Source organism: Octopus sinensis, linkage group LG1, assembly GCF_006345805.1.
Source record: "Octopus sinensis linkage group LG1, ASM634580v1, whole genome shotgun sequence".
NCBI lineage: Eukaryota > Metazoa > Mollusca > Cephalopoda > Octopoda > Octopodidae > Octopus > Octopus sinensis.
In genome coordinates this window covers 43318847-43331450 of record NC_042997.1, presented here as the reverse complement: position 1 = coordinate 43331450, position 12604 = coordinate 43318847, and the positions used below count along the sequence as shown (strand labels likewise).

The window sequence follows — 12604 nt, the reverse complement described above, 5'->3', positions numbered from 1 at the left end:
TAAGAAACTAGTGTAACATGAGAAGAATCTTTCATTGAAATTCATTTGTGAAAGATCTTTCACTAGAGATTCATGAGTATGTGACTTTACCCTGAAACATGTTTTTAAAATCTTCTTTCGTTTTTATAGTCAGGAATAGGAAAACGTTTTTGAATCAGCTACACTACATGTTGAAGTTTTTTGCTTCTATAATAGCAGTACAGCTACATGTGGTTGTATGACAGATATATTTAAGAGGATGGTATTTATTATTCTCTTTCTTATTTTGGATGGATCAAAGATGAAGAACATAAGTTGCCAAGAGTATTAAGCTAAGGGTTCCGCTGGTAAGGGCTATTGTGCCATATGTCAAGAAGTTGTAGCATTCTTCTCCCTTGAACAGAAATGCTAGTTTATTACACAAAGTTTTGTCTCTTTATAGATTTCAATTCAATAATGAAAGTTAATCAAATATTTATTAATCATACAGAATTGTTTCTTACTATTGTAGCTAAAGTGTGCAGCAGGGAACCGAAGATGAAACCCAACAAAAAGAAAAACAAAGACACCAAACAGAAAAATAAAAAGATACTATCAGAAAAACAGCAAACATATTCAAACAGATACATCAAAGAAATAAGCCATTGAAAAACTGCCCTCAACCTAAATGACAGACCTGATGTGGCCACAGAAGTGACTGCTTTGCCAGGATCAGGTGGCCTCCCAACTCATGCTGCTCACCATGTCTACAATGGCAGCCCTTGGCACCATGGGTCATTGGTCAGCCTCCTTTTCCAAACATAGCAGTCCCGATAATTTAAATAATATGTATGAGGGGGTGGTGGGGGCGGATCACATGATCATGTGATTCTTTCAGGTCTTCCTGGACATGAACTGCCCTCTTCTCATTATACAAGATTTGTACCTGATGTTCTTGTGTAGCACAGGTTTCATAGTGGATTCCACCACCTTGATGATGTTTTAGACCTACAGGATAAATTTAGCTGCCCGGACGATGTCTGACGGCTGAGAATGTTTCTTTCTCTGAGCCGTGGATGACATGTCTCCATAAGAGGCCTCAGCTCTTTCCCCAACAATGAACATGAAGAACCAGCCACATGCAAGAAGCTGGTAATTTCCAAGTCACAGTGATTGGTAGCTAGATCCATGGCATTTCCTGTGTCAAGACTGGAATCTATTATGCTGACACTGCTGATATGTCTAAAAGAGAAATGTGAAAATTAAAATTTGGCACATGCTATGTAACTTCTATGTATGGGCCATCAAGGTAATTCACAAGTACCTGGTGCACCTTATATTTACTGTTAGGTGTATAATACCACTGAGAGAAAGTCTTTGCCAGGGATACAATGCAGTGTTGGTGATGGAATGAAAATTAATGACTCTTGATCATTTTTTAATTAGCATTTTAATGACTTGGTTAGCTATCTTTCTCAGCATATTTTCTGAAAGGCTATGAAACAATCACACACCAGGATCTATTTTGAAGCAGAGTTTTGTAGACAACTTTGAGACACAATGTAAATGCAGACCCTAGTAAAAACAATTAAGTGGTAGCAGTAGTGAGTAAAGTAAAAGTAGACAAAGAAAAGTTACTGTATTAGCAGGCAGAAGAGAAATCTGGACAAATTGAATATATCTAAATATCTTTTCACACTTCTATAAAATGTGGCTGTGGTGCTATTGAAGACCTACCTAATATTTGGGTGAACTAAACTTGTGGAAAAATGTTAAGACAATACCTACGTTAAAACAGATCGTCTATTGACAAACACTTTCTCTGGTAGTTCACCATCTTTTCGCTTTACTCTGGAAAAGAAAATCAAATAAAATTTCAAAACATTAAAATGTAAGATACATAAACAAGATTCTTAATTTTTCCTGAAGATCTGAAATTTTAAAAGGACTTTTATCAAAACTTCATTCCATATTGCAAACTCTTATCCAACTATTATAACATTTTAGCCTTCAAAATAAATCAACAAAATAAATATTTTTTAATAATAGGTATTATTTCAAAATGTCTTAAAGAAAAAAAAAAGAGGAAAATTTGGATTAAAAGAATTTGATTTGAAGAAACTAACATAATAAACTGTTTTATAATTAACATACAATGATCAGCATTGCCTTGTGAGGTTACAACTTTACAAAATATCAAAGGAATTATGATCTGATCCCAGATTATTTTATCATTATTACATCACACTTATAGTTACTTCACCTGTACTACTACTACTGTAGTTCTGTTGTTAACTTCAGATGTAGTGACTGTAAGAATTGAACATCATTACTATTTAGGCGCAGGAGTGGCTGTGTGGTAAGTAGCTTGCTAACTAACCACATGGTTCCGGGTTCAGTCCCACTGTGTGGCATCTTGGGCAAGTGTCTTCTGCTATAGCCCCGGGCCAACCAATGCCTTGTGAGTGGATTTAGTAGACGGAAACTGAAAGAAGCCTGTCATATATATGTATATATATATATGTGTGTGTGTATGTGTTTGTGTGTCTGTGTTTGTCCCCCTAGCATTGCTTGACAACCGATGCTGGTGTGCTTGCGTCCCTGTCACTTAGCGGTTCGGCAAAGGAGACTGATGGAATAAGTACTAGACTTACAAAGAATAAGTCCCGGGGTCGATTTCCTCGACTAAAGGTGGTGCTCCAGCATGGCCGCAGTCAAATGACTGAAACAAGTAAAAGAGTAAAAGAGAGAGTAAACAACAGAAATGCTATTTCTTTTCTCTCTTTTCCCTTCCGCCCACCTTTATCCCTCACTCACTATGGCCACTATGTACCTCTAACATCCACTTGTCTCATTGTACATCCCCTCCCTTACCGCTCACTCACTCTGCATATCGTCATCTTCCTAATTTCTGATTTATCACCCTTCATCCACTGTCTTTCATCACTTCCTCCTTTGTGACCCACTCCTATTTCTTTGAACTTCCTCACCCCCATACCAATAATTACCATTGACCAGAACACCACCCCTGTTCCATTCACTTTCTTCAGGACTATACCCATCCCTAACCACTGTGTTCTTTCCAGCTACTTCCACTCACCCTTATGTAGTTCAGGGTAGCCTGTATCTACACTTGTTCCTGTCCCTCTATCAGATTTTAGCTTCTCAACAACTGGCACAAAGCCTCTTCTTCTCTATTACACACCAACTCAGTTGAGGAGAAGCATGTCCTTTTCTTTGTCTTGCAAGTTACTTGGTGACCTCATTACTGCCAGTGTCATAAAGCAGTTGGCATTAGGAAGGGTATCCAGCCTTAGAAACCATGCCAAAAACAGACATTAGAGTTCAACAGAGCCTTCTGACTTGCTGGATCCTGCCAGACTAAACAACCCAGACGGCATGGGAGGCTGTTAGAAAAAGAAGAATGTGAGTGTGAGTGCATGCATGCATGTCTCTCTCTCTGTCTTTTTCTCTCATTTATTTTTTATTTGTTTCAGCCATTAAACTGCTGCCATGTTGAGGCACTGCTTTGAACAAAAGGCAAAATTGACTCAGGAAGCATTTGAACTCAGAATGAAAGAAGTTGGAAGTAATGCTGCTAAGCATTTTCGTCTGTGATAATGATTCTGCGAGTATCAAATGCCATACAACATTGGACGTTAAATGACAACGATGATGATGATGATGATGATGAGAGAATCATCACTGCCTCTAGAGGGTAGGTCACAATCACTAAATGATAAATTCAAACCAGCTCCATGTGAGAAGCACAAATCAAGAATTCACCAAAGTTAACATACCATTAAGGAAAAGAACAGGCTTAGAATCAGGAGAGAAGAGGACATTTGAGGACGTGTGTTTCTGCCTCAATAAGTGTCATCAGTATGGCAATTGTCCTACCTTATCTCCTGTAGAATATGTGTATATCTATATGCATACCTATCAATATATATACACATTTAGCATACATACATATGATAGCTGCATATAGATGAAGACAGCAGTGTAAAGAAGTGCTGATCTCGAATTGTGGAGAAAATCTGTGGGAGAGGTAGACCCAGGAACACATGGGATGAGGTAGTGAAGCACGATATTCAAATGATGGGCCTCACAGAGACAATGACAAGTGATCAAGACGTTTGGCAATATGCTGTGCTTAAGAAGACTCGTCAAGCTATGTAAGATCATAGCAGGTACCCATGATGGTTACACATAAAAGCCAGTGGCATGTAAAAAGCACCCATTACACGCTTGAAGTGGTTGGCTTTAGGAAGGGCAGCGAGCCATAGAAACCATGCCAGATCAGACTAGAACCAGGTACAGCTCTCCAGCTTATCAGTTCCAATCAAACCATCTAACCCATGCCAGCATGAAAAGTGGATGATGAGGATGATGATGATGATAATATATATATATACCTGAAAATATAATTTACTTATACATGCATACCTGAATATAAAATCATTATACATACATACATATATACACACACACACTTACAATATACTAAGTTAACTAATCAGTATCTTTGGACAAGGTATTTAGATTATATTACAATGCTTTCTAAGCTCCAAAGGGCTTTCAAGAGAGAGCGCTTACTTCAAGGTTCATTCATAAATAGCAGGATCAGCACCTGTCTATAACAAATAACATTTCAAGATGAACTGGCAACTGAAGTAAGTAGAAAAAGGGTTCTGTTGGACAAGGCATTGTTGAAAGCAAATACCAGAATGTATATCATATGCTCTTTTTCTGAAGGTTTATTTTATATAACTTTATACACTGGTCAGTTGTTGAATCTATTTGTTTATTTTAACAGCTGGACCAACCAGTCTCTCGATTTCCTGTAATTCAGGGAGCCACATGGTCCCAACAGACAAAATGGAAAAGGCATTACTCCACAAGATGGTGAGGGATATGTGCTAGAACAGCCACTCTGACACATGGGGCTTGCACTTGCAGATAGCCATCTCAACCCTGATAGTGGTGAACAGTGATATGGTCCAAGAGCCAAGAACACCAGAGATCTCCATTGCCATAGTCTCGACCATAAACCTATACCTATATTCAGTTGTAATAGAACAGCTATCACTGTTGAATAAGATGTTTCAATTTGTAAAAAGCAACCAAGTATGTTAAAATAATCATTAAGTTTGTCTTTGTATTAAGGATTAATCATGTATAGAGACTATGTCTTAGAAATATCTGCTAAGATGGATATGGAATTGTTATATTTAGGGAGAGTTTAGGTTAATCTCAACTGGTGTTGTGTTAACCCTTTAGTGTTCAGATTATTCTATCAAACATAATGCCTATTGATTCCCATTGATTTGAATTAATCATGCATTATCTCATATCTTCAAGATCTTGATGGTGTAATTACTTAATGTAGAATAACATTGTAGGGTAGGTGTGAGAGCCTGGATCTGGTCAGTTTGAACGTAAAGCAGATTAACTATTTTGGCCGGATATGGCCGGTTTAAATACTAAAGGGTTAAATAGCTCTTGCTGAATTAGAATCAAGATCGCAAGTGAAGATAAATAATCTTATTTGACTGTCAACTATGATATTATAGATAAGCTGAAAGAGATTGAAACGATGAGACATGCAATATTTCTATCCTAGGATCAGTTTCTGAGCATTCCATTAAAAATACATACAACTCGATTACTGAAAAGTAGCATAAAATAGAGAAATGAATAGAATTTAAAGAAAAAAGACAAGCTGAAGATATCGTAAAAATATAAAGATAAAAATTAATTTTAAAAATACACAAATTAAAAATATAAGTCTAAAACATACAAATTAGAAATAAAATCAAAAAGATGTGCAAAAACTATATTTTATAAACAAGTTAGAAGTTAGAAAAAAAGAGAAATTTCTAAACTGTGGGAAGCTGCTCTATTTTTCTTCAAATTTTCACCTTACATCTTGATGACAGCTGTTAAAATTATAGACATTTTCAAAAATAATCCAAAAACAGAACTCACTTCACACCACCTAAATTTATTATCAAAAAGTTTATTAACTGTTACTTTATTATTATTGTTGTTGTTGTTATTATTTTATAAGGCAGGACAAAATGCTTACTGCATTTCATTGGGTTTTAATATTGAGTTCAAATTCCTTTGCCTTTCTTTCTTTTGGGAGTCAATAAAATAAGTAGCAGTCAAGCACTGGGATCAAACAACTAGATCCCTCCTACCAAAATTTCAGGCTTTGAAATCAAACATTTCTGGATAGCTGAACTTCTGGATACTGCAACCCATCTTTGGTAGCTTTTAAACTATTTATTTGTTATGCCTTACACACTACAGTGTTGCTATTTTGAAGTAATTATTTGGTGGTCTATTGCATCAAAATACTTTTATCTTTTTTTTTTTCTCAGAACATTGACCTCCTGGAATCTGTTCAGAGACGTGCAACCAAACGCATACCCCCCATCAGACACCTACTATATTCTGAGCGCCTTGTTTCCCTGGGCATGGATTCACTGAAGCTCCGGCATCTGGCGACGGACTTGGTAAACACCCACAAAGTTGTCAACCACCTCACCAACAACAACACTGAACACCTTTTTGATCTCCATGTGTCCAACACACGTGGACATGCCTACAAAGTCAGAAAACAACACAGCTCCCATGACTTTCGGAAACATTTTTTCATGCTCAGAGTTGCTGAAGCATGGAATAAACTGCCTGCGTCAGTTGTTGACTGCCATGACACTGCATCCTTTAAGGCCCTCATGCTTTCCGAAATCCGCCGAAACTACACCTGATTATATATACACTTTAGATGAGTTGTAGTGCACCTGAACACTGTACACAATCATTATTATTATATTATATTATCTACAAATATTATCAGAAATAATTTTTGGCTTTGGAGTCACTTGCGTTAGCTGTTTTGCCAAGAGGTTGATTTTTCCAGTCACAATGCTAGTGATACAGGATATTAAACTTAGGAACTTGACCGATACAGTTTTTCTTTTGACAAGTATCTTAACCAGGTGACAGCTGTTGGAGTTACAGTCACATCCAATTTTGTGTAATTCATAACAGTTGGAAAAACACCAAATTTCAGAAATTTGTAGAAAATGTGTATAAGAGTCTGAATTATGAGTGATTAGAGTAACAATATCCTGCAAACCCCTCTAGCATTTAAAGAAGCTATATCTGGCTAAAATATTCTGTTTTATGTTCAATTCAGCCAAATCTGACCTCTCACACTTAGCCTACAATGTCATTCTAAGAATTGACAATCACATCACTGATATCTCAAAGCTACAAGATAATGCATAGTTAATTCAAAGCAATGTGGATGAATGCTAAAGGGTTACGCCTGTGATTAGAATATTTTTCTTTATAAACAAATCTTTGTAAAATTCTTTAAGAAATTGGCATAACAGCTTTCAATATAGCGAACTGTGTCACTAACATTTCTTAAAGGCACCTTTGTATGAATATGGTTATATCATTCCACTCAAACAGTTTAAGGAAGAGATTTATGGCCGTTTTTTTACCTGTTTGAAATCTCATTTATAGTGTTCCAGATATTATTTATATGATGTATTATTTTATGCCAAAGTTTTTCAACAGAAATTCTGCTGACTGATCTGATGTGCCTTGTTTATACTTTATACTTTATTTGAGAATGAATTACCTGGTCTCTCTAGCAGATCAAACAATTACATAGAATATCCCTAATTGTTTTAGAAACTCAATATAGTAATTTTCTTCATATTCATTTGTGATTTTGTTCAATTACATTCTTGAAACATTTAAAGCCAATAAAACCCAATTTGTTGATACGTGTGCTTCAAGATCCAGTTCCAAAAAGAAATATATATATATATATATATATTTATATAAAAGTAATTTTAGAGACAGAACCACCTTCAACTCAATCAACACTGAAAGATTTTATACCCGACCACTCCATAAAATGTTAAAAATTAAATCTTATACTAACTATATCTATTCTGAATCCGGTATTTTCCGTTTAAAAGACTACTCGTGTTTCATGAAAATACGTCGGTATTGATTAGATACAAGGTATCTAGTTTCAATACTTACTCGGGTCGACATACTCCCAATCTTCAGGTCTGGATTTAATAATATATATATATATATGCATGTATTTATTAGCAACAGAAGCAGTATTAATACTGAGAGGTAATATTTATCCCCACTTAAACGTGGATATTCTGTTAGAACAATCTATACTGCAGTAGTTTCCACGAGAGAAACTCTCATATCAACGTTTTGGTGCAAAATGCATTCACCAAGACCAAGGAAGGACGAAATTACGTGATCTGGTAGTCTCAGTGCTAGAGGTAGTGAGGATTAATCTCCCCACTAGCAGATATAGGAGCTTCTCTCATTGTAATTACTGCAGTATAGTTTGCTCCAACAAAATATCCATGTATAAGTGGGGATAAATATTACCACTCAATATATGCATATGTAAAATCATAAAAGATATAACAAGCCTTTTTATTCTGTCATAATTGTTTCTCCATCTCACTTTAGCCTCGCCTGGCCCCCGTGCCGGAGGCACATAAAAAGTACCATCCGTTCGTGGCCGTTTGCCAGCTCTGTCTGGCACCTGTGCGGGTGGCACGTAAAAAGCACCCACTACACTCACGGAGTGGTTGGCGTTAGGAAGGGCATCCAGCTGTAGAAACATTGCCAGATCTGACTAGGCCTGATGAAGCCTTCTGGCTTCACGGACCCCAGTTGAACCGTCCAACCCATGCTAGCATGGAAAACGGATGCTAAACGATGATGATGATGATGATGATGATGATCAAGCAAATTTTTGAGGGTTAAATTGGAAAATGAACATACAAACTCTACACATTAGGTCAAAAGTGTATCATCCAGCACATTCTGCTCTAGTAAAAGACAATCAAAATTACAATCACCAAAAGAGTATGTAGCATCACATGACATATGTAATTTTAGAAAATAGTTGCAGTTTGTATTTAGATTAAAACAAAATCAAAGAAATGTAATTATTATTCTTACACTAAAAGAAAATGTACATAATTAAAAAAAGAAATAGATAATTTGTTACAAGTGTTCCTTAAATTTAAATGACTGGTTTCTTCCACAGGAGTGGCTGTGTGGTAAGTAGCTTGCTAACCAACCACATGGTTCCTGGTTCAGTCCCACTGCGTGGCATCTTGGGCAAGTGTCTTCTGCTATAGCCCCGGGCCGACCAATGCCTTGTGAGTGGATTTGGTAGACGGAAACTGAAAGAAGCCTGTCGTATATATGTATATATATATATATATAATATATATATATATATATATATATATATATATATATATGTATGTGTGTCTGTGTTTGTCCCCCTAGCATTGCTTGACAACCAATGCTGGTGTGTTTATGTCCCCGTCACTTAGCGGTTCGGCAAAAGAGACCGATAGAATAAGTACTGGACTTACAAAGAATAAGTCCCGGAGTCGATTTGCTCGACTAAAGGCGGTGCTCCAGCATGGCTGCAGTCAAATGACTGAAACAAGTAAAAGAGAGAGAGTCAAAGAGCTTTTTTATTTTTTTAGGAGAAAGAAATTCAGAGTTTATGATATTCACAACCTTCCAGAAGAAACCAAGTATGAAAGTAAAAGGATTCTCCATATCTTTTGTCCTTTCCTTGTTCCAGTCGTTGGCTTGCAGCTATTTTGAGGATTTTGAGTCAAACAAATCAACTCCAGTACTTTTTACATACACACACACAAGCATGCACACACCAAACACATATATATACAATACGACAGGTTTCCTTTCAGTTTCTGTCAATCAAATTCACTCGCAAGGCTTTTATCAGCCTGAGGCTATAGTAGAAGACACTTGCCCAAAGTGGCATGCAGTGGGACTGAACCTGGAAACATGTGGTCAGAAAGCAAACTTCTTACCACACAGCCCACAGACTTGCAGCACTTCAGCGCTTGTCATCATAATAACATAAGTACTGAGAATATACTAAAATACAAATCAAAGTTGATAAAACCAATCTTTTGCTGCTGATGATAAAGATGATGCTGATGATAAAAAGCTACTGTCATATATACATATCTATTAATGTATCACCTTTTAAAACAAAAGATTATTATTAAAGTGAGCTTGACATATTTGTATTAACACCAAGACTGAAATCCTAAGCCTTAGGCATTATCTCAATAATCTTATTTACTTATTCGTTGATTTCTTCAGTAGTGTCAGCAATTGCTAGTGTACGTTTAGTGAGTCAGAATAAAAGGAGGATATGTATGAGTGTGTGTGTGCACGTGTGTTACCTTCCCACCAAGCAGTAATCATGCAGAATAGAAAAAAAGTCAAGAGATCAGCAAAACAGGGGGTGGGGAGGAAGAAAAAAAGTTAAGAACCAACACAAAAGGGGTGGCTGTGAGTAGTTTAAAATGTAGGGGAAAATGAGTGGCACCTGGTGTTCTTACAAAGTAATTACAAAATAGATTATGTAACAACAAAAACAACAACAACAACAACAACAATAATAATAATGATGATGATAATAATAATAATAATAATGATAATAATAATAATAATAATGATAATGATAATAATCTTTTCTACTAAAGGCACAAGGCCTGAAATTTGTGGGGAGGGGACTAGTCGATTACAACGATCCCAGTGTTTTACTGGTACTTCATTTATCGACCCCAAAAGGACGAGAGGCAAAGTTGACCTCGGTAAAATTTGAACTTAGAACATAAAGACGGACGAAATGTCACAAAGCATTTTGCCTGGCGTGCTAACAATTCTGCCAGCTGGCCACCTATTATAATAATGATAATAATAATAATAATAATAATAATAATAATAATTAAAAAATGGGAGGAGGCAGAGGAGGAGGAGGAAAAGTACTATTAGAAACAATATAAATTTAAATCAATGAAACAAATATTTTTTTCTAGATAAATATGCTAGGGTTAGAAACAAAACAAGCTATAAAAAGCAGCTTAAGAAACAAACAAACAAAAAGGTAATTATGTAAATTATGACCTAACAACTTGTAACCCATTATTATTGTAGAGATACGTTTTCCTCTTTGTAATGATAAGCTATGACACTGGTGTTAGATTCATAAATGGGAATCCTTTTATATGCAGATAAAAACTTAAGAGGCTCATTTGGTTGAGAAACGACCCTTCTATGTAAATATTAGCTCCAGGTAAATGAAAGTATGTAACATATAGCATGATAATATTTTATGCACATTTACACAAAAGATTATCATGTGCCAAGGAGTTTTCCATGCAACTTATCCTTCTTACATGCAGCCTATTTTATACAGGTAACAAAAGAATAAATGACATTATATCTGAGTAGATACATATGAGATAATAGAGACTTTTATGACACTACACATAATGTATGCGATATGTGTGTGTGTGTGTGTGTGTGTGTGTGTGTGTGTATGCATACCTTCCCTTCTTGGGACACAAAACTCTACTTGTGAAGACCTGTTGAGGCAAGTGAGGATCAGAATCGAAATCGATCAATGGAAATTGCAGATGTGTTACCAGTGCCGGTGGCATGTAAGAGAACCATCCGTTCATGACCGTTGCCAGCGCCGCCCTGACTGGCCTCGTGCCAGTGGCACATAAAAAGCACCATCTGTTCATGTCCGTTGCCAGCCTCGCCTGGCCCCCGTGCCGGTGGCACATAAAAAGCACCATCCGTTCGTGGCCGTTTGCCAGCTCTGTCTGGCACCTGTGCGAGTGGCACGTAAAAAGCACCCACTACACTCACGGAGTGGTTGGCGTTAGGAAGGGCATCCAGCCGTAGAAACACTGCCAGATCTGACTAGGCCTGATGAAGCCTTCCGGCTTCACAGACCCCAGTTGAACCGTCCAACCCATGCTAGCATGGAAAGCGGACGCTAAACGATGAGGATGATGATGATGATATATATAAATATGTGTGTATATAAGGCCCAGGAGTGGCTGTGTGGTAAGAAGCTTGCTTCCCAACCACATGGTTCCAGGCTCAGTCCCACTGTGTGGCACCTTGGCCAAGTGTCTTCTACTATAGTCTCAGGCTGGCCAAAGCATTGTGAGTGGATTTGGTAGAAGGAAAGTATGTGTGTTTGTTGTTTGTGTCTGTCCTACCAACATTGCTTGACAACCAATGTACCAATGTTGGTGTGTTTGCATCCCTGTAACTTGGCGGTTCAGCAAAAAGGTTCCGATAGAATAAGTACTAGGCTTACAAAGAATAAGTCCTGGGGGTCAATTTATTCGACTAAAGGTTGTGCTCCTGATCTAACAGACCTACGATCAAAAGCATTCCAGCTGTGGCTATTCAGGAATTATATTAACCAATATGCCCTTCCTTTTCTGAAGACACTAGGGTGTGATTTGAGGGAGGAAATTAGCAGCTATTTTTAACAGATTAAACCACATGAAAAGCTCCCTAATTACTTTGTATAACAATATAATATACTATATAATATAACATATGGTTATACAAATATAATATACTATATAATATAACATATGGTTATACAAATTAACACACATAGAAGCATGTTTATATGTGAATAAAGGCAGCAGCTTATATTCTTCTAAAGTGTCTCTTTATGCAACACAGTTCTCAGTAATTCAGTTTAAGT

The 12604-nt window shown here is 36.8% G+C and overlaps 1 protein-coding gene across 3 annotated transcripts in view; it reads right to left on the bottom strand.

Moving 5' to 3' along the window:
* The window catches only part of LOC115211603 (sterol O-acyltransferase 1), a 72290-nt gene that overhangs the window by 39203 nt on the left and 20483 nt on the right, over window positions 1-12604 (bottom strand). For all 3 annotated transcript variants that reach the window (XM_029780186.2, XM_029780195.2, XM_029780205.2), the window contains one exon: window positions 1747-1809. In XM_029780186.2, coding sequence (XP_029636046.1) covers window positions 1747-1809 — 63 coding nt within the window. The remainder of the gene's footprint in view (window positions 1-1746; window positions 1810-12604) is intronic.